This window comes from Homarus americanus, unplaced genomic scaffold (genome assembly GCF_018991925.1).
Source record: "Homarus americanus isolate GMGI-L3 unplaced genomic scaffold, GMGI_Hamer_2.0 scaffold32929, whole genome shotgun sequence".
In the NCBI taxonomy this organism is placed as follows: Eukaryota; Metazoa; Arthropoda; class Malacostraca; order Decapoda; family Nephropidae; genus Homarus; species Homarus americanus.
Genome location: NW_024737097.1, coordinates 18383705 through 18407968, shown reverse-complemented (window position 1 = coordinate 18407968; position 24264 = coordinate 18383705). Strand labels below are relative to the sequence as shown.

At 40.5% G+C, this 24264-nt stretch overlaps 1 protein-coding gene across 1 annotated transcript in view; it reads right to left on the bottom strand.

The window, feature by feature from the left end:
* Positions 1-2857: 2857 nt before the first annotated feature.
* The window catches only part of LOC121873134, a 160181-nt gene continuing 138774 nt past the window's right edge, over positions 2858-24264 (bottom strand). Inside the window, exon 4 of the mRNA XM_042376449.1 lies at positions 2858-2894. Within this exon, the coding sequence (XP_042232383.1) occupies positions 2858-2894 (37 nt within the window). The remainder of the gene's footprint in view (positions 2895-24264) is intronic.

The window sequence follows — 24264 nt, the reverse complement described above, 5'->3', positions numbered from 1 at the left end:
ATATTTTTAACAAAAATAGATACAATCAAGATGAAGAATAACCAAAATTAAAAACAAGTTTACAATCCACAAGAGAATTTCTGCCAATTACTCATAACTGGGTCACGACTTCTATTCTTAGCCTTGAGGATATCGCCTGACGAAGGACAGTTTCTAATTTAATATAAAGATTGCGGTTCATAATTTATAACGCAGGGAGCCTCGTATACCGCATGATAAGTAAATTACTGCTGGCGCCTGAAAAAGCTTGCATGGCAATTTTCGGGGAATTTTCCATTATAGAATTTATATACTCGGTGTCTTCATATGCTAGCTATGGGAAATTAGTGCTTGGTTTCTTAAAACGCTGGTAACCTTAAATCTATTGCTGATACCTTAAAACACTGACAACCTTTTTGTTGTACATAAACGACATAGTCCACGCCAGCTCACTCATAAAATACAACTTATTTGCAGACGATAGTAATCTCTATGCCAGCAACTCAGACCTCCATTCCTTGATGAGAACTATGAACACTGAATTAACTAAAGTCGGGACCTGGGTAATACGTAATAGACTGACCTTAAACCTTGAGAAAACCCACTACACGATCTTACACAGAAGGAAAAACTTACCCCCAGACTTGGACCCCCTGTACCTTTATAATATAGTCCTCAAACGCAAACAAAATACTAAATTCCTCGGAGTTATTGTTGATGAGAAACTTAACTGGAAAAACCACATCCAAGCCATTCACAGTAAAATCAATAAACAGTGCGGTATCATGTATCACACTCGACAGTCACTCACTCTCACAGCAATGAAAGAAATCTATCATGATCTTGTTTACCAACACCTGATACACTGTCACACACTATGGGGGAACTCTGGCTCTTCAAAAACAAAATCTCTGGCTACTGCACAAAAGAGAGATGACCTACTTGAAAAAAAACAGATCACACAAACGGAAAATTTGCTATATTGAAATTTTTAAAATTCGAAGATATTAACACCTACTGCTGCGCCCTCTTTGTTTACAAATCTATCAATCACTTGCTTGACAATAATTATTTCCAGTCCCAGAATAATCAGAGATACAACTTAAGGCACCCAGAGCGACTAAGACCACCCCCATGCGCTCCTGTCAGTCCCAGACCTCCATAAAATATCACGGTGTGAAGGTGTGGAACAACTTACCCCCACACATCCGAGCAAAGACTACGCTCCCTTCCTTTGAATCATCTCTTAAAAAATATCTATTGTCGAAGTATTAATATTTCTTGTAACACTTACTATATTTACAGTACCTGCTTTTATTGTACCATCAAAACCGTTTTATCGGAAATTATCCTGTAAATAAATAATTACCATTGCAATAAACATAATTGCTAACTAGACATAATCCTGACAGCTCTGTCCTCTTGTTCAACCTTATTACTGTACAACCAAGGTTGTACTGCACCTCCACTATACTTATGTTTTTCAATTCCACTGTATTATATATATATATATATATATATATATATATATATATATATATATATATATATATATATATATATATATATATATATATATATATATATATATATATATATATATATATATATATATACAAATAAACTAAAAACACATAATAAATAATTAAAATAAATATATATTAAAGTGATAACCGTGGTAACACTATGAGATGTACTTATTACCACCATGCTATTGTACTACTCCAGATGATACTAAATGTTACATAATACTTCCTTGAGATAAATATATAGTATATATCAGGTGCCTCAAAGAGAGCTCAGGTTCTCAACTGGCTCAGCCATGTTAATATTGTTATTATTATCCACTCTGTATCTGTATTTTTCTGTGCTTTCTGGCTATATAAACTGTTTCAATTTAATTCAATTCCAACCTTAAATCTGTTACCATTACCTTAAAACACTGGCAACCTTAAATCTCTTGCTGATACCTTAAAACACTGGCAACCTTAAATCCCTTGCTGATACCTTAAAACACTGACAACCTTAAATCTCTTGCTGATACCTTAAAACACTGGCAACCTTAAATCTCTTTGCCGATACCTTAAAACACTGGCAACCTTAAATCTCTTGCTGATACCTTAAAACACTGGCAACCTTAAATCTCTTGCTGATACCTTAAAACACTGACAACCTTAAATCTATTGTCGATACCTTTAAAAATTGATACCCTAAAATCTGTTAGCCATATCTTAAGACACTGGCAACCTAAAATCTATTGCTAATACCATAAAACACTGGCAACCTGAAATCTATTACCCATACTGCAACCCAAAAACACTGGCAACCTTAAAATCTCTTGCTGATGCAACCAAAAACACTGACAGCCTTAAATCTCTTGCTGATATGCAGCAAAACACTGGCAACCTAAAATCTATTGCTAATACCATAAAAGACCGATACCTTAAAACACTAGCAGTATTAAATAGTTCCTGCGTACACCTTAAAACAGCAGCAGTCTTGTTTACCTGGTGTTAATTAACTAAGACTGGCAGGAGTAAGGGAGTCTTGGTATACAAAGGGGGTTTGAGCTTGTACCAGGTGTGTTGACTTCCTTGTTTGACTTCTTTTTTTTCCCTTTGCCTTCCTCCTTCTCTTATTGCCCTCCCATCTCTCATTTTCTCTTTTCCCCACTTTTCTTTTTTTTACGATACTCGCTTCATTTTCACTTTCCATCTCTCTCTCTCTCTCTCTCTTCCCAAACACACAATCTACATTTATCAATCACCGGTTCTGCCAGCTCCCTCATCATCAAGTTCTGACGTCCCTCTCATTCTATCCTTCATTCCCTTTATTATCCCCAAGGTCCTTCATTCCTGTTTACGTATTTCACACCGCCTTACCTTTTTCCGTGTCTGCTGTGATGTTCCTCGAACCTGTGGAAAGAAGATAGAATATTTTAATTTATGTCGCTGCTGAGAGAGAGAGAGAGAGAGAGAGAGAGAGAGAGAGAGAGAGAGAGAGAGAGAGAGAGAGAGAGAAAGAGTTACTCAGTTTCATCAAAGAAACGGATGAACGTAAACGACGGGCAGATAAACAGACAGACATGTTTATAGGTACACAGCCATACCATAAGTGGCCCTATCGTGAGTAAGGAGGCGTCCTGATGTTATGGCTAGACTGCAGGTCAACCGTTGGACCAGCCTGAAGTGTACTGCTGGTGTGGACTATTATGCTTTGTGTGCGTGTGTGTGTGCGTGTGCGTGTGTGCGTGTGCGTGTGTGTGTGTGTGTGTGTGTGCTAAATACATAATATATTAAAAATTATACAAAACTGTAACAGAAATGTCACCCTTTTATCCTGGTCCATATTGCACGATGAAACAATGTTATTTAATATCTTGCAGAATTATTATACGAAAGGTTAAATTATCTCACCATCAAGTAACTAATAGAAGTAAACAAACATAATAGGTGGTAGTGTTATATGAATACCGTTATTACAAATGCTCAATATGCTCCAGAAGTGAATAATTACACTACAAACACCTGTGGTCATAATGTACGTGCTAACCAATTAAGTTGTAACACTAAACAATATGTTATGACCATGCTGGAAATACTCAGAGCCTTCAGGAGTTTATTACGTTATAAATCAACAACCACGGAGGAATAATGTATATACGTCTGATATGAAAAAAAACTAAAATATCATCCTCAAGATATTAATTTATAAACGACATCAGTATGAAGTCCAACCTCCAGGAGATTAAGTGACATCATTTAGTCGTGGGGATGGAACTGTCGAGGTTTAAGCATACAGTATATCTGGGCGGCGGCGGCGGGTAGTGTCCCACACGTCCTGGCCAAGATCCCAGTCCTGACCATAGTGCCTCATAACCATCAGCCAAGACCCTATGAGGTACTTCCTTATGTTCTAGTGTCGAGACAAGGATAAGTAATAACCCCTCAATGACGGAGTTGGGGTGGAGGGAGGGGGGGTTGTGGAGTGGTGGTGGTGTGTGGTGGTGGTAGTAGTGGTGGTGGTGGTGGTGGTGGTGGTGTGTGGTAGTAGTGGTGGTGTGTGGTAAAGCAGGGTACTATGGTGGTAGTGATGGTGCCTTCTGGTGGTGTCGGTGTAAACGGCAGGTGAGGTGTCAGACAGGCGAAGGCGGAGATAGCGGCCGTGGTGGCGGCGATGGTGGGAGGCTGAAGACTGAAATGGTATGGGAGCGACAGTGGTGGAGGAGAGGCCAGGTTTGGTGGTGGCAGGCCAGACAGCGCCCCAGGAGGACAGGTGTTAAACGGTGCTCCTCCCTAAGATGGAAACGTTTTCTTTATACGCAGGTGTGTGTGTGTGTGTGTGTGTGTGTGTGTGTGTGTGTGTGTGTGTGTGTGTGTGTGTTCGTCTGTTTTTCACCTGCGTTATTTTCTAAATTATTCATATGTTATGTTGTTAATTAATATATAAGCCTAATCTATAAATATATCAGTATATTAATGGTAGTACTAAACGAAATACGTGTAAAACTATATATACAAATATATATATCCATGTATACAGTAAATACATATATATACTGTATATATACAATTGTCCCCTACGTTTATTTTTATTAAATTTTTTTTGTCTTCGTGTGAAAAAATCCTATATTTTTCCCCTTCAACAGCCATCCGCGCGTCAAGGACTTCAATTTACATCACAATCGCTACAGTTGACAGTAAACATTTGCCGACGTGATTAAAATTGACACACGATCACGACTCTCTAGGATGTCACCTCCTGACGCTGTGGTCGGCGTCATACACCTCCTGATACTTTAAACCTTCGCTGGTAAATGTCGCCTCACGTCGCAAAATATTCATTGACGCTTCAGATTATCCCCAAAATACTCAAAATGTTGCCTAATATTGTAAACTATCTCCTGACATTGTAAATTATCTCCTGACGTTGTAAATTATCACCTGACCTTGTAAACTATTACCTGGCATTGTAAATTATCCCCTGACATGGTAAACTATCGCTTAACATTGTAAACTATTCCCTGACATTGTAAACTATCTCCTGGCACTGCAAACTACATCCTGACAGTGTAAACTACCTTCTGGCATTGTAAACTATCTCCTGACATTGTAAACTATCGCTTGACATTGTAAACTATTCCCTGACATTGTAAACTATCATCTGATATTGTAAACTATTTCCTGATATTGTAAACTATCTCCTGGCACTGTAAACTACATCCTGACAGTGTAAACTATCTCCTGGCACTGTTAACTACCTCCTGACATTGTAAATTATCTTCTGGCATTATAAACTATCTCCTGGCACTGAAAACTATCACTTGACATTATAAACTATTTCCTAATATTGTAAACTATCTCCTGACATTGTAAACTATTTCCTAATATTGTAAACTATCTCCTGACATTGTAAACTATCAATTGACATTGTAAACTATCTCCTGACATTGTAAACTATCTCCTGACACTGAAATATACATGCTGACATCTCAAAATGGTGTTCAAAAATTTTTAATGCCGATTGACTCCCGAAAATGTCTTGTGACTTTTTAAACACCGCTTAACATTAATTTTGCACTAACACGACCTAAAAATAAGCTGACATTATCAAGTTTTGCTCGTCGCCTCCCCTTACACCACTGATATATCGCCTGACACCGTTGATATATCTTCTGACGCTGTAAGCTCCTTACTGACGTTGTAAACTCACTCCTGGTGCTGTAAACTTTCTTCTGACGATGTAAACTTTCTCCTCGCTTTGTAAATTCTCTCCTGACGCTGTAAACTCTATTGACGCTGTAAACTCAATCCTGACACTATAAACTCTCTCCAGAGTGTGTAAACTCTCTATTGACACTGTACACTCTCCTGACACTGTACATTCTTCTGACGCTGTAAACTCTCTCCTGACGCTCGCAGTAAACTCACTCCTGACGCCGTAAACACCCGCTCCTGACACACCAAGTATTGGTAAACACAACTAAAAGGTTCTTTATATCACACAACATACCTGCCGCTAACAGGTGGGCGTTTACTAATGATGAAGGAATGTCGTATAAATGTTTGTAACCCATTCTCTCTCTCTCTCTCTCTCTCTCTCTCTCTCTCTCTCTGTGTGTGTGTGAACAATGAAGACGTGCCAGCCTAGGAGAGAGAGTGAGAGCCTATAGAAAGAAAGTGAGAGCCTAGGGGGATAGAGTGAGAGCTAAGGAAAGAGAGTGGAAGCCTAGGGGAGAGAATGATAGCCTTGGGGGGGGAGAGAGAGAGAGACTCAACCTTTTTCTCATCCTTCATTTTGTCCCTCTGCTTTTACAATTTATTATCCCCTCCTTCCATACTCTTATTAAATTACCTCCCAGTACCTCTTTTCTTTTCTCAATCTTCGATTTTTCCTTCCTCCAGTTTCTTAATTTTCTTCACTTCCTCCAAAACTCCATCTCTTCTCCCATCTCCATCATCATTCTTGTATTTCCCATTCTTTCACCTCATTTTCTCTCTCCCTCTCTTATCCAACCTTTTCCTATTCCTCCTTTCAATCATCTTATTCTCCCCTTTACACAATTCTCTTCCCTCTTCCTTTTCCTTTCTTGTTTCCCCCTTATCAGCCGGGATGTATTCAGACAAGTACAGAAATATTATTCATCTTATAAATTTTAACTTCACAGTATAAAAGAAAATTGGAGAGAGAGAGAGAGAGAGAGAGAGAGAGAGAGAGAGAGAGACTAATCACACGTAATCACACTAACACCTCGCATGACCTCCCCTTACCTGGCACCCCCCAACCCCCCCACCCATTATCTCTTCCAAATTAATAAAGGTCAAGTGTTGCTCTGTGCCTCGAGGGTCCGACACTGCTGTAATGATCATGACCTCTGACCTGTTCCATGTTGCATAGGGTTCACTGAGTCAAGTCAGGTTAAAATGTCTGAGTAATGTAGGTTGGATGTATATAATAAGGTGAGAGTAATTTTTAAATGGGAGGGAGGAAGGGAGAAGGGGAAGGAAGGGAGAAGGGAGGGTGGAAAGGAAAGAGGAGGAAGAGAAGGACACCCTTACATGTTTATATGTTTGAATATGTAGTGTCATTGTTGTTCACACACACACACACACACACACACGAGAGATTAAGAGTCTAATTGTATAAAACTATATCCATTGCTGACAAAGTGAGAAATGCGAGATATTCAGCTACGAAAATTGGCAATAAAAGCGTGGGCTGCTAAATAAAACATGAACCAACTTCTCTAGGCGTATTCCTATCCCCCGTTTTCTTTGCAGACGATTTAGTGAACTATCATACAATATCCTGTTTTCTTTGTCGTGAGGTATACCTTGCTATATTCTCGTTTTCTGTATATGGTATATTAAATTACCCCCTGTCGTACACCCCCTGTCACACACCCCCTGTCACACACCCCCCGTCACACACCCTCTGTCTCACACCCTCTGTCTCACACCCTTCGTTTTCTATTGCGGGGGAAACCAAGATGCAAATGCTTCTTCATCTTATATTCAAACTTCGTATATTTATGATGATCTGCATAAACCACTGGAGTTCTTCACCTCCTGACATTTAAGTAAATTCACCGAGACAGACACTTCCGATGAAATTACTGTACCATGTTACCTATTTTTTTCTTGTGGCGCAGACAGACAAACATGGAGGCACGTACGCAGCAGACAGAAAGACAGGCAGACAGAAAGACAGGAAGACAGACAAACACAGAAAGACAAACACAAACAGATAGACAGACATAGGTAGATAGAAAAACAGACAGACATAAACCCAAGCACATACACACATACACACACACACAGACGTAAGCTGACAGAAGAAAGTGGGAAACAAGATCAAATGTCGAGCCAGGAACCACGAGAGGTGAACAAAGAATGAAATTGCTGTGAAATTGGAGTGACACTGCGTAGGAAGAGGTGGGCGTGAAAGAGAGAGAAATATGGTCAAGGAAGCGTAAAAGTATAGAGAATTAGATAACAATATGTGAAATAGGGAGAAAATCGGATAAAAGAGCATTAAATAGGAGAAGAATTGAGAAAGTGCGGAATATCAGGAAAGAATTGGGCACGAGGCGTGAAATTGGGAACGGTAAGATTGCGAGTATTGGGTAAATATACATAAAATAGGAAAATAATTGGATAGGAGTGCGTAAAATAGGGAGATGAATATAAGGAAACGAGTCTAACGAGAGGAAGAGATGAGAGGAAGAGATGAGAGGAAGAGATGAGAGGAAGAGATGAGAGGAAGAGAGAGGAGATGAGAGAGAGAGATGAGAGAGAGAGAGAGAGAGAGAGAGAGAGTAATGCGAGAGGAATATGTTATATAATATACAGAATGAGGGCAGAGAGAGTGTGTAAAAGAGAGGTGTGTGCACTAGGGGTGTGAGACTGAGGATGTGCGACAGGGGGGGATGTGCGACAGAGGGTGCAACATGTGGTACAACAAGGGGGTGCGACTGGATGTGGGTGACAAGGGGGCGACTAAGGATGTGCGACAAGGGGTGTGACAGGGGGTTTGTGACAGGGGGCACGAGCACCAGGGCGACAGCTGATGTTATCAAATGGGGGTGGAGCCGATGTGATGGTTGAGGCGATAACCTAATCAGGGAGAGGGGTGAGGAGGCAGGGGGGGGTGAGAGGCAAAGGGAGTTACAGCAGCTGGTGGACCTGGGAAATGGGAGGAATATATGGGAGCTATGAAGTAAGAGAGGGGTAGTGAGGGGAACATGTGAGGCAGAGCAGTGAGGGGTGATGGAGAGAGGGGTAGTGAGAGGGAACATGTGAGGCAGAGCTAGTGAGGGTGATGCAGAGGGGTAGTGAGAGGGAACAGGGGAGCTAGCAGGGATGATGAGGGGTAGTGAGAGGGAACATGTGAGGCAGAGCTAGTGAGAGGTGATGTGAGGAGGAGGTAGTGAGAGGGAGGAACATGAGGAGGCAGAGCTAGTGAGGGTGATGTGAGAGGGTGGTGAGAGAAACATGTGGGGCAGACTAGTGGGGGGTGATGTGGAGAGGGGTAGGGAGAGGAACAGGGAGGTAGAGGTTGTGGAGAGGTGATGGGAGAGAGGTAGTGAGAGGGAACATGTGAGGCAGAGCAGGAGGGTGTGGGGAGAGGGTGGTGAGAGGGAATGTGAGAGGGGTGATGGGAGAGGGAGTGAGAGGGAACATGGGAGGAGTGAGGGGTGTGGGAGAGTGAGAGGGAACATGTGAGGCAAGGGTAGTGACAGAGGCAGAGGTAGTAGAGGTGATGTGAGAGGGGTAGTGAGAGGGAAATATGTAAGGCAGAGCTAGTGAGAGGTGATGTGAGAGGGGTAGTGAGAGGAACATGTGAGGGAGCTAGTGAGGGGTGGGTGGAGAGGGGTAGTGAGAGTGAATGGGGCAGAGGTAGTGAGGGGTGATGTGAGAGGGGTAGTGAGGAAACATGTGAGGCAAAGGTAGTGAGGGGTGATGTGGAGAGAAGGGGAGTGAGAGGGAGACATGTGAGGCAGAGGTAGGTGAGGGGTGATGTGGAGAGGGAGGGAACATGAGGCAGAGCAGTGAGGGGGTAGGGAGAGGGTAGTAGGAACAGTGAGGGAGGTAGTGAGGGGTGATGTGAGAGGGGTAGTGAGAGGGAACATGTGAGGCAGAGGTAGTGAGGGGTGATGTGAGAGGGGTAGTGAGAGGGAACATGTGAGGCAGAGCTAGTGAGAGGTGATGTACAGTATGTTTATTTTAAGTGAAAAAAAGTAAAAAATTACTAAGTAAACGACGTCAAAAAATTAAATTATGCCGATTTCATTAAAAACAAGTATCAGAAAAGTGTCGATATAAATAAAAATAAATAAATAAATATATAAATAAATAAGATTATGCTCACTTAAGCAAAAAATTTAAATTACAAAAAAACTTATTCCTTAAACAACTATAATAAATAAATACCAAAAGTTGACTTAAAGACCACGAAACAGATACACACACGAGATAAAAATCGACACCTCTCTACCTCTAGCCAAACGAGGGTCTCAAAAAACTGATGGATGAGTCGACCTTAGAGCCTGATGGGAGAACCTGTTCACTAGGCTGGCAACCATATCACTACGGCCCGCCTCACTCAATCATCCGCCCAATTACTCAATGCTACCTTCCTCCCTAGTCCCTCCCTTCCCTACATCTACTTATTCTCCCTGTTTCCTTTTAGCTACTCTTCCTCTTTCCTTTAGCTACCCTTCCTTCCTTCACCTACTACTCTCCCTCCTTACTTCAGCTACCCTTCCTCCTTCCTTCCTTCATCTATTACTCTCCCTCATTACTTCAGCTACCCTCCCGCTCTCCAACTACCCTACCTCTCCTCTTACCTCACTACAGTTACCCTTCCTCCCTCTATCCCTCCTCCTCCCAACCCACCTCAGTCAGCCCCTATCTTCACCTTTCCCGTTCTCTGTCTCTCTCTCTCTCCGTTTTCTTTGTAACTTGTCCTAGTCACCTTTCACCTCTCTTATACTTCCACCACTCTCCCCCAAGGAAATTCTCTCTTTCCCTTTCTCTCATCCACTTTCCCCTAGTTTTCTTACCGTCCTTACGCCCTCTGGCCCGACCACCCGCCCACTTACACACACGATCCAAGAAAAACTTTGTCCACGGAGAGTCTTAGGTTTGGACTTCCCTCACGCGACGACTAACGACCTCCGAGACTTCCTTCAGTTCATTAGTGGAAGCAGCAGGGGCTTCTCTCTCACCCCTTCTTCCTTTTCCTTCTGCGAGTTTATGTACTGTTTCAGGTATAAATTACACATGAGAGGGTCACCTGCTCCTGACGAAGACCAGGTAAAGGTGTGTGTGTGTGTACAGAAAAATTTAAAAATTTCCACCGGATTTATTACATTGGACAATTTTCCACTAGATTATTTCCCTATTTCCCTAATCCCAACAGACAATTTCCCAATATATGTATAATTCCATCATGCCAGCTAAATTTCCACTGGACTAACACATCTTGCTCAAAATACCATAGGGAATTTTGCTCTTTAACTAAATTTAATCGTGGTGGTGGTGGTGGTAGTAATAGTAGTGGTGGTGGTAATAATTGTGGTTTTGGTAATAATGGTGGTAGTGGGAATAATAGTGGTGGTGGTGGTGGTAATAATGGTGGTGAATAATGGTGTGTGGTAATAATGGTGGTAGTGGTAATAATGGTGTAGTAGTGAAAATGGTGGTAAGGTAGTGGTAATAATGTGTAAAATAATGGTGGTAGTGGTAATAATGGGTAGTGGTAATGGTGGTAGTAGGATAATGGTGGTAATAATGTGGTAGTGGTAATAATGGTGGTAGTGGTAATAATGGTGGTGTGGTAATAATGGTGGTAGTGGTGGTGTATATAATGGTGGTAATAGTGTGGTGGTGTGGTAATATGTGGTTGTGGTAATAATGGTGGTAAAATGGTGGTAGTAGTGATAATGGTGGTAATAATGGTGGTAGTGGTAATAATGGTGGTAGTGGTAATAATGGTAGTGGTAATAATGGTGGTAGTGGTAATAATGGTGGTAGTGTAATAATGGTGGTAGTGGTAATAATGGTAATAATAGTGGTTGTGGTAATAATGGTGGTGGTGGTAATAATGGTGGTGGTGGTAATAATGGTGGTGGTGGTGGAATAATGGTGGTGGTTGTGGTAATAATGGTAGTGGTACAATGGTGGTAGTGGTAATAGGCGGTAGTGGTAATAAAGGGGTAGTGGTAATAATGGTGGTAATAATGGTAGTGGTAATAATGGTGGTAGTAGTGATAATGGTGGTAATAATGGTAGTGGTAATAATGGTGGTAGTGGTAATAATGGTGGTAGTGGTAATATGGTGGTAGTGGTAATAATGGTGGTAGTAGAATAATGGTGGTAATAATAGTGGTTGTGGTAATAATGGTAGTGGTAATAATGGTGGTAGTGGTAATAATGGTGGTAGTGATAATGGTGGTAATAATGGTAGTGGTAATAATGGTGGTAGTGGTAATAATGGTGGTAGTAGTGATAATGGTGGTAATAAGGTGTAATAATGGTGGAGTGGTAATAATGGTGGTAGTGGTAATAATGGTGGTAGTAGTGATAATGGTGGTATAGGTGGTGTGGTAAATGGTAGTGAATGGTGGTAGTAGTGATAATGGTGGAATAATGGTAGTGGAATAATGGTGGTAGTGGTAATAATGGTGGTAGTAATAGTGGTGGTTAATAATGGTAGGTAATAATGGTGGTAGTGGAATAATGGTAGTGGTAGGTGGTTGGGGTAATAATGGTAGTGGTAATAATGGTGGTTGTGGTAATTAGTGGTAATAATGGAGTAGTAGTAATAATGGTGGTAGTAGTAATAATGGTGGTAATAATAGTGGTGGTGTTAATAATGGTGGTAGTGGTAATAATGGTGGTAGTGGAATAATGGTAGTAGTAGTAATAATGGTGGTAATGGTGGTAGTGGTAATAATGGTGGTTGTGGTAATAATGGTGGTAGTGGTAATGGTATTGTGGTAATAATGGTGGTTGTGGTAATAATGGTGGTAGTGGTAATAATGTGTAGTAATAATGGTGGTAATAATGTGGTGGTGTTATTGGTGGTAGTGGTAATAAGGTGGTAGTGGTAATAATAGTGGTGGTGGCGGTGGAATAATAGTGGTGGTAATAATGGGTTGTGGTGTAATGGTGGTTGTGGTAATAATGGTAGTAGTAATAATGGTGGGTAATAATAGTGGTGGTGTTAATAATGGTAGTGGTAATAATGGTGGTAGTGGTAATAATGGTAGTAGTAGTAATAATGGTGGTAGTAATAATGGTGGTAGGTAATAATGGTGGTTGTGTAATAATGGTGGTAGTGGTATTAATGGTGGTTGTAGTAATAATGGTGGTTGTGTGGTAATAATGGTGGTAGTGGTAATAATGGTGGTAGTGGTAATAATGGTGGTAATAATAGTGGTGGTGTTAATAATGGTAGTGGTAATAATGGTAGTGGTAATAATAGTGGTGGTGGCGGTGGTAATAATAGTGGTTGTGGTAATAATGGTGGGTAGTAATAATGGTGGTAGTAGTAATAATGGTGTGGTGTAAATAGTGGTGGTGGGTGGTATAGTGGTGGTGGTAATAATGGAGGTAATAATGGTAGTAGTAATAATGGTGGTAATAATAGTGGTGGTGTTAATAATGGTGGTAGTGGTAATAATGGTGGTAGTGGTATTAATAGTGTATGGTATAATAATATGGTTGTGGTAATAATAGTGGTTGTGGGTAATAATGGTGGTGGTAATAATGGTGGTTGTGGTAATAATGGTGGTAGTAGTAATAATGGTAGTGGTAATAATGGTAGTGGTAATAATGGTGGTAGTGGTAATAATGGTGGTAGTGGAAATGGTTGGGTAATTGGTGGTAGGTAATAATGGTAGTGGTAATAATGGTGGTAATAGTGGTGGTGTTAATAATGGTAGTGGTAATAATGGTGGTAGTGGTAATAATGGTAGTGGTAATAATAGTGGTGGTGGCGGTAATAATAGTTGTGGTAAATGGTGGTAGTGGTAATAATGGTGGGGTAATAATGGTAGTGGTAATAATGGTAGTGGTAATAATGGGGTAATAATAGTGGTGGTGTTAATAATGGTGGTAGTGGGTAATAATGGTGAGTGGTAATAATAGTGGTGGCGGTTGTAATAGTGGTCAGTAATAATGGTGGCAGTAGTAATAATGGTGGTAATAATAGGGTGGTGTAATAATGGTAGTGGTAATAATGGTGGTAGTGGTAATAATGGTGGTTGTGGTAATAATGGTGGTAGGTAATAATGGTGGTTGTGGTAATAGGTGGTTGTGGTAATAATGGTGGTTGTGGTAATAATGGTGGTTGTGGTAATGGTGGTTGTGGTAATAATGGTGGTTGTGGTAATGGTGGTTGTGGTGTAATGGTGGTTGTGGTAATAATGGGTAATAATAGTGGTGGTGGTTAATAATGGTGGTAGTGGTAATAATGGTAGTAATAATAGTGGTGGTGGCGGTGGAATAGTAGTGGGTAATAATGGTGGTTGTGGTAATAATGGTGGTGTGGTAATAATGGTGGTTGTGGTAATAATGGTGGTTGTGGTAATAAGTAGTAGTAATAATGGTGTAGTAGTAATAATGGTGGTAATAATAGTGGTGGTGTTAATAATGGTAGGTAATAAGGTAGTGGTAATAATAGTGGTGGTGGCGGTGGTAATAATGGTATGGTAATAATGGTAGTGGTAATAATGGTGGTAGTAGTAATAATGGTGGTAGTGGCGGTGGTGATAATAGTGGTTGTGGTAATGGTGGTAGGGTAATAATGGTAGTAGTAATAATGGTGGTAATAATAGTGGTGGTGTAATAATGGGGTAGTGGTAATAATGGTGGTAGTGGTAATAATATGGTGGTGGCGGTAATAATAGTGGTTGTGGTAATAATAGTGGTTGTGGTAATAATGGTGGTGTGGTAATAATGGTGGTAGTGGTAATAATGGTAGTCGTAGTAATAATGCGGTAGTGGTAATAATGGTGGTAGTGGTAATAATGGTCATTGGTAGTAGTAATAATGGTGGTAATAATAGTGGTGGTGTTAATAATGGTGGTAGTGGTAATAATGGTGGTAGTGGTAATAAGTGGTGGTGGCGGTGGTAATAATAGTGGTTGTGGGTAATAATGGTAGTGGTAATAATGGTGGTAGTGGTAATAATGGTGGTAGGTAATAATGGTGTAGTAGTAATAATGGTGGTAATAATAGTGGTAAGTAATAATGGTGGTAGGTAATAATGGTGGTAGTGGTAATAATAGTGGTTGTGGCGGTGGTAATAATAGGTTGTGTAATAATGGTGGTAGTAGTAATAATAGTGGTGGTGTTAATAATGGTAGTGGTAATAGTAGTGGTAATAATGGTGGTTGTGGTAATAATGGTGGTGATGGTAATAATGGTGGTTGTGTGGTAATAATGGTGGTTGTGGTAATAATGGTGGTAGTGGTAATAATGGTGGTAGTGGTAATAATGGTGGTAGTAGTAATAATGGTGGTAGTGGTAATAATAGTGGTGGTGGCGGTGGTAATAATAGTGGTTGTGGTAATAATGGTGGTTGTGGTAATAATGGTGGTTGTGGTAATAATGGTGGTAGTGGTAGTAATAGTGGTGGTGGTGGTGGTAATAATAATGGTGGTGGTGTTAATAATGGTGGTAGTAGTAATAATAGTAGTGGTGATGGTGGTAATAATGGTGGTAGTAATAATAGTAGTGGTGATGGTGGTAATAGTGGTTAAGGTAATCAAATGGTGGTAAAGTTGTGGCTATTAGGGGAGACTGGAGGCCACTAAGTGAAAAAAAAAGTAGTAGTGATAGTAGTATTAGTAGTAGTAGCTGCTTAGGTCAGCATTGCTTTGCCTCAGGGGAACGAGATCTTCGGACCCAAAGCCAACAACAGCTGCAGATATTGAGTAAGAGGCAACAGTCACTGAATGCCGCGTAGATCTGCGGCTCAACTAACTCAACACAACTAGTGTAGCCACTTTTGTATTAAGATATTTAATTTTAAAGTCGTCGTAGCAGTAACGAGCAGTAATGACAGTTGCGGTAGTAAAAGTGTTCACAATGGTGGCAGTAAAAATATCAGTGGCTTACATCTACATTATTATCCCCACACCCCACGCAATATAATGGAAGTTACATCAAATTGAATTCATCCAAAGTCAACACCTACAATTACTAGAGTCATGCATGAACTGTTTTCTCTCAATATCCAACTCATGCGCTACAGAAAACGAAAAATATTGATTGATAACTATTTTATACCTTAGGGTTATTCTTTTTCTTTATTCTCCTTTAAATCATTACAAAATCAATCATATGTTGTTTTCTATTAAAAATGGAACTATATTAATTAAAGTTACGCACTTAATCTAACCTACAGTATACATTGGGGTTAGTACATGTTATACGATATTGGACAAACTATTCCCAACGGTGGAAAAATTATATCTGCAAAAACGTTCATAAACTTAATGATAAAACTGGCGTATTACATATGAGATTTTCCTCCTTGGCGAAACCGTATCGGTCGCTGGGAACCTGGCACTAGTCTCTGGGTATTTGGCACTGGTCGCTAGATAACATGGCACTGATCGTTAAATAACACACTATTTGCTAGATAACATGGCATTGATCGATGGATAACAGGTCACTGGTCGCTAGAGAACTTGACACTAAATGCTAGATAACATGACAAGTCGTTAGATAACATGGCATTAATCGCTAGAGAACATGGTACTAGTCGCTAAATAACATGGTATTTGTCGATGTGTAACCTGGCTCTAGTCACTCGGTGCATGGCACTAAACCCTAAGTTCCTGTAGCTAGTTGCTTGGACCTGGCACTAGTCGCTAAGCATTTGGCACTAGTCGCCGGGTGACATGACATTGGCCACTAGGTACTTGGCACTAGTCAGTTAAAATTACAATAGTATTTCCAAAATCAACAAACGTGGATTGTTGCTTTGTTCAATTAAATAATAAAATGAGGTCAAATTTTAGTTTCGGTCGTCCCTGTATTAAGATGTCTAACCTAACCTAAGCTAATGTAACCTAAGCAATTCCCCGGATGAACGAAACTAAAACATAATATTCAAAATCGTTTATACTATTCAATTACATTTTCGGATACGTAAATACCCCACACTTGACGCCCAGATATAGCGAGATTATTCACAAGATGCAGTGCCTCCCCGTGGCTGTTCCTATACCTGGTCAAAGCCAATATTGGAATACCAAGTGAATCCGGCCTATCTGACATGGACGGGCATATTGGATTTCCTGAACGGGCCAACGTAACCTGGGAATATTCCTATTTATTGTATTTTCCAGTATGGCGAGCGATATGTAGACTACACAAATAATAAAACTTAAATAATAATTACGTTTGTCGCCGAAAGATGCGTGGAAACGTTTTGTCGCACGTAATTTTTTCTTCTAAAACACGAACACAAACGCACACACGTCATACCAGTAACACTCGCTATGCTAACAGACGCTTGCAGCAGCCTGTCACCTCATCCATCCGACCTAATCATTGGATAGTCATGACGGTTAACCCACCAATCAGCACGCAGTATCCTACCTGACGCTCGCCTGCCCGGGTCGCTCTAAACTGCTTGTTATCGTCTGTAAACGACCGTTATTGATCCCGCTACAGCGGCCTTGACTTACAGTGGAAATTTAGTTTTTATTTTATTTTACAAATTTAAATAACGTAGACCTTTGATTATAATGCTCTGGTTTTTCTCAGTTGACGTTATTTAAATCAACATGTTTGAATACAACGTAAGAGTTCTCGATAATAACAGTACATTGCAAGAGCGATGTATCTAAATTAAATATTTCCGACTAATATTGTACTGAAAAAAGTTCTCCCCAACCTCAAGAAAATTGCCGTTTACTTGTGGAATTTGAAAGTTTCGTATTTTTTATGTTGGTGAGTTTTTTTTCCGCCCTAAACACATGATGTATTGTAAACATAGCCACATAGTTCCCCCCGCAACATCCTACAGACACAGTAAGCTGAGTTGGTCTATCTTATGTTGCGTTAAACATTTACGTATCAGTCGTTGGAAGTGTTTGTAAATCATCAAAATGGCGTCCGCGGGAGGTTGCTAGGTAGGACGAAACAAATCGCTAAATTAAGATACGAAAAAGCCAAGTGCGGTTTTTTGACATTACATAACTCGTCGAAAATATTTGCTTTAGTTGCGTCATTCTTGTCTAATATACTTAATATATCAACTTCATAATTATAGAGTCTATGAATAAAACATTTAATCTTTATAAGAGAGTTCAGGCAGGTAGTTCTGATACCCGCCAACTTATATTAAATAACTGTGATGAGAATCTAATCAATAATTAAATAAGTGGGAAGGTTATCAAATATGTGGTGAACGAGGATCTAGTCTCAGCGTCTGGCGGCAAAAAGATCGATTCAGCGTCGGCGGGGAGTTTGGGGCGACCAGCGGCGACTGAAAAATTCAACCTAACCTAACCTAATAATCTTAAATAACATTGTCTACTTTTCATATAATAACCTGTGGATCACTGCACATGCACACACAATAACCAAAGTCAGACTGATGCGCAAACTCATTTATTTTGTATACGATATATGACATAATCGGCTCTTTATTCTCACTACAATCATCAATCCCTATTTAAGTATTTACTCACTTAAAAAAAAATCTGAACTATTTTCTCACAAAATTCTGTACAAACTGATTATGGAAGATAGAAAAAAAATATATAGCTATGAGGATAATGGCAACACCTTCTTCTGTACTTGTCCACCTTACGGGTATGTCAGCAACAGACGTGAAAAAGTCCTGTACTGTCCTGTTAACTCTGGAGGTACAGTAAATAGTATAGCATAAAATCTCTTAATTAATGATGTACGAGCCAGAGAGAGAGAGAGAGAGAGAGAGAGATAAAAAATAAACAAACAAGGAAAAACAGCGTAGTGTCTGTGTCTCCTAGCGGCCACCAGGGATCTGGAAGGTGTAATTGTGTTTGGGACGAGACAGTGAAAGGGAGGGAGAGGGAAGAGAGGGAGTGGGGGCAAGGGAGGGAAATAGGCCAAGGAGAGGGTGAGTAAAGCGATGGAAGGAGAGGGAAAAGGGCGATGGGGATGGAAAATAACGATGGGGAGGGAGGGGAAGGGAGATGGGCTACAGACGGTGGGAAAAGAGGGAGGGAAAGGGTGAAGGCGAGGAAGAGAGAAAAGAGTGAGGAAAGGTGAAGTGCAAGGGAGGGATAAGGGGAAAGGAGGGAGGCATAGGTAGAAAGATCAGGGATGGAGATGGGCGAGAGAGGGAGAGGGGTGGAGGAGGGCGAAATGAGATGTGAGGGAGTGGAAAACAGAGAATTTAGAGGGGACGGGGAAGACCAAGAAGAAGGAAAGGTCTAGTATATTTTCCAGACAGAAACTCACTTATAAAACTGCTAAAGAGATTAATAAATTACCTTAAATGTGCTTACCTGATTAGTACCAGCGTCAGTATGATGAGATGACTCCAGCAGCTGAACGAGCTTGCCTTTGGCAATGACAGGAAGCAAAGCTTTTGCAAATATCATAATATGGGCCGTAAAATCAATTATGTATAAAAAAATTAAATTACCAATACGTGTTTCTTTGGACATTATCGTATTGACTATAAATATTCACTAAAACTAACAAAACAATTGTGAAGAGGGTGACGAAGATCAGCTTCAAGCTACCTCTTCAAATTTCAGTAATATATAGCTCGTTTTCCAGCCACCACACCCTATCGTGCGCTGCAGTAAAAGGTCCTTCGTATTTAAAAATATGGCTTTCGACACGAGGACCCTCTTCAAGGGAAGATGTTGTTTAATGCGGACGTAAGGCGGTGGAAGCTGCTAATTTTATAATAAATTACTAAGTTTCAAAGCTGCAAAGGTCTTCAAGGTTAAGCTCGTGATCTAACTTTGATCAGTCACTAACCATCGTCAATTAAAATGTAAGATATATATGGATAAAATTAATGTCAACAACCTTTAATATTGTGAAAGTCAAGTTGCAATAATAACTAGCGAAGTCTCCGATCGTAAATTTGCTTCCATTTTCCTTAACACGTTTTCTTTCGACTGATGTTGATGCTTGCTGACTGGTGGTGGCTACGGTAGCGGTCACTGGAGGTATGAGAATGGTTGGTTAATGAAATCGGAGAGACGTGAAGTAATGAGAATATTGAAATAGCGGCAAGTATTGATGTTATGTAACAGTAGTTAAGACGCAGGCGGTGAGACAATAAGGGTGAGACAGAAAAATAATATACTTGTCTCCAAATGCTTGTTTATACATTGATATCAGATTTAGGTTCGTCCCATGCAGGCGAGGGAGGAAGGATTCTCTGTACATTTCATCTATTTATAGCAAAGGTTCATCGGTCCCCAATAGTGCCAAGTGCTGCCTGGCGCTAGTGGCCCATCAGAGTACTAATACTCAGGTTGTGACTGTCTGGGGAACCATCAGATCATTTACACTGATTTTGTGACTATCAGGTGCCCAATCAAACAACTGAATCTGTTGTGTTTTGTCTAGTTTATCAGGCAGCGAAATATGATTACCACAGTTTGTCACCGAATTACTTTTCCGGTTTAAATGTCGCCACAATTGTTTTTTTTTTAGGAAGTAGTTATTTAGCCGGGCTCATCTGGGTAAAAAATAGCTTACAGTTGTACACAGTTGAGTTATGTGTTGTTTTTATCGACGAAATACTTAACCTAAACTCGAGTCAGGTATGGAAGGGACGCTTACCTGTGTGTACCAGGTGACCCAACTCAATAGCCCTTGAGCTATTTTACCGCCCGACCCGGCTCAATAGCTAGTATTATTATTATTTTTATTTCCATGTCGTAGAAATAATGTTATTTCTCCCGTTTGTGAGTGTAAGAAATAAGGTTCTACTGTACAGGTAAATATACAGGCCCAGATAAGTTCCAGTGTTTTGGTACAAGTACGGACCCAGGTACATTGGTACATTTACAATACATATCTAATTACGTTGGTGTAAGTCCACATTCAGGTACACCGATACCGTTACAGGGTCAGGGTACACCGGAACAAGACCAACAGGTACAGTGGTTTCCCGGTGCCGTTGGTCGTGCGTACCTGGCAACAGGAGGTGTTGGAGGCACCAGGTGTATTTCAGGTGTTAATTACTGTCCCACCTGGTCGCCATTCGTTATCAGCTAGCGAGATTATTGTTATGAGGGTTGATATGAGGTGAGGAGGGGGTAAGGGGTGCAGCTACCCCCTGTTTACATTATCAGCTGGTAAAGTAATTTCTCTCTGCGCACTCTCTCTCTCTCTCTGACTCCTCCTCTCTCTCTCTCTCTGACTCTCTCTCTCTTTCTCACTGACTCTCTCTCTCTGACTCTATACAAACACACACTCTGCACCCTCTCTGGCTCTGACGACTCCCTCTCTCTCTCTTTCTCTGACTCTCTCTGACTCTCCTCTCCTGACTCCCCCCTCTCTCTCTCTCTGACTCTTCTCTCCCTTTTTCTGATTCTCTCTCTCTCCCTGACTCTCCTCTCTCTGACTCCCCCCTCTCTCTCTCTCCCTGACTCTTCTCTCTCTGACTCCCTCTCTCTCTCAAAGATTGTAAGGGGTGCTGAACATACATAACCAGACCGTGAAAGATAGAGTCGCGAAATGTAGAATACGATGAACATGTAGTCGCGAAGGATGACTTAAGAACACAGTACAAAGAACGTGTATAGAAGCGTGCGTGAGAAAAAGGTCGGAATATTATCTAAGATGTCGACAGAATATAATATAGCAGGACATATCAATATAGCACCAAAGGATATGTATAGAAATAAATGTAAATATATGATCGTGAAGAGCATAGAGATATACCACCGGTGAATTATAACGATAAATAAAGAAGAGGCAGCAAATAATAACTACGTAAATGAACGACCCAAAGGAAGACGTCACAAAGAATTATAAAAAGATATCGTAAAAAATAAATGTTGGAAAATTTGTAAGGGAGATATAGAAAAGATATCGCCATAAGAATCTACCAGTAAGAGGTCTTGAAGATGCTCAAAGAAATATCGCCAGCTGACCTACAGAACACAGAGAGGTCACAAAAAACACCAGACTTAAGAAAAAATAATATCGCTAAGAGACATTATACAAGTAAAGTCACAAAGAACAATAAGAAAATAACTCCCAAAGATCGTGGAAGTATGTCAGCCGAGAAGAGGTTGCAAAGAATACTAGTAGACGCCGCAAGGGAGAGGTAGGTTGCCGCAACATTCTCCAGCGAAGCGTTTATGGGAGGTAGAAGGACAAAGAGCCGACATCAAACCCTTTGGCATCCTGGGCCTTTGACAACTTCAGGCCTCTCACAACTCCCTCACTCTCTTCCTCAATTAGATTCCCAGTAGACTGCCAACATAACTGGGGGAAATAGTGGGGGGTGGGGGAAAGAGTGGGAGGGTCGGGAGAAGTGGTGGGAAGTGGGGGAAAAGTGGAGGGGAGAGTGAGGAGGGAGGAGTGGGGGGGAAGAATGGGGCAAGAGTGTGATGGGGGAAGAGAGGGGGGGGGGGAAGAGTAGGCAGGAGGGAGGACGAGCCCCTCTATATGATGTTCACACACTCTAAAAATCACTATACCTGTATTAAAGTTAAGAATATTAAACTTACGTGTTTAAGAGCTGATGCGGTGTAGTAGCTGGCCATTAGGTAAACACTACTGATTACAGGTTAATGGCAGGTGGACTACTAGACCCCTGGATGATATGGGTAGTCACATGTCATATTACCAGTTAGTTAATAAGCTGTCATAACTCACAGGTGATGATGACTTTACTATAGTTATACCTGGCCCTATAACACTGGGGGGGGATCAACTTTACGCAATCATCCTCGAATACTGGAAATAATTTATCAATGTTTATTCTGTTTCACATGTGGAAAAATTTTATTCATATATTTTACAGGTTGAAATAATTAATATGAATGACAGGAAAAATGGTGAGTTTAAAATGCGTTGTTTAGTTAAAAGTTAACTGGAGGTTTGCCCGTACACACAATAATAATTTTCAGTAATTATATATTTGTTATTGTTGTAACATTATCGCATTATGATATGAAAATGTTCTGATTGCTAATAAAAGTTATATTTACGTCATTACCGTTATTACTACTGGTATATATTTTTAAAGAGCATGCCTACACCCCTTGTTTCGTGCACCATGTAAACGAGGCAGTCAGCTGTGTAGAATAGTTATTATATATATATATATATATATATATATATATATATATATATATATACTGCTATATATATATATATATACTTATATATATATATATATATATATATATATATATATAATATATATATATATATATTTTTTTTTTTTTTTTTACGGATATATTTGAAGATATTTTCCTATTCATTCAGGAGCTTCAATAGCCAGTGCTTCCATACTTGGTAAATTAATCTTAGCTTTTACATAAGAGAGTAAACACCTTTTGGTAATTAAGGAAAGTGTTCCGTCATAGCAGTACTTGTAATGACTCCTGAACGGTCCTCTTTACTCGGGGTCCTTCCTCCTCTAATTAAAGTTCAAAACAAATTAGGAACTTATAATGCCCACAACTGAGGAGCCTCGTGGGGACCTTACTCTCAATATATAGAGAAGCGAGTAAAGTAAAACACGACAGGAAGCGCAGATAAAGTTTAGAGGGAAGTGAGAGGATCATAATGGCACAATAAACGTCTCGTGTTATATATATATGGAAACAACAATTATTTTTCAATAATATAAAACATTTAATAAATTACAGACATATACATGAGCATAAAACAATAGCATATTAACACAATAAAATATATATATAAACAACTTAATCAAAACATAAATTACAAAACAAAATCTAAGTTGCTACAGTAAAATTTAAAAATCATGACAAATTTGCATATGGAATCAGCTGTGACCATACCAACACACTGCCGAAGGGTCAAGACGTACCTGGCGCTCCTCTCGGAGCAGCCAGGTCAACTGTTAAGTTGGCCCCTACCAACCCCCTCCCCTGAACCCTCCTCCCCACCGGAATATCAACAAGTTCTCGCCAGAAGTTACAATTTCATTTAGGAAAGGAACGGAACCAGTGTTAAACCGAGGTGATCAGTGGTGAACAGTGCTTAAGTCAGTGAGAACAACTCAACAGTAACAGTCGTACCCAAGTTAACCTTCACACAGTGAGGTCCCAGGTACCCAGTGATAACGGCCCCCCCCCGCGAGACCCAACAACAACCACCGATGTGTTAATCCGTCTACGATAGGAAGGCCTGGGACCAAACCTCACTCATATAACACCATCTGTGAGGGAATTACTACACCACATGTCCCTCATAACACCATATGTGAGGGAATTACTACACCACGTCAAGTCCCTCATCACACCATCTGTGAGGGAATTACTACACCACGTGAGGTCCCTCATAACACCATCTGTGAGGGAATTACTACACCACGTCAGGCCCCTCATAACACCATCTGTGAGGGAATTACTACACCACGTGAGGCCCCTCATAACACCATCAGCGAGGGAATTACTACACCACGCCAGGTCCCTCATAACAACATCTGAGGGAACTACTACACCACGTGAGTTCCTCCTAACACCATCTGGGAGGAAGTTACTACACTACGAGTTTGCTGTTCAACACCTACATTAATCTGTATGTTCACTGTATG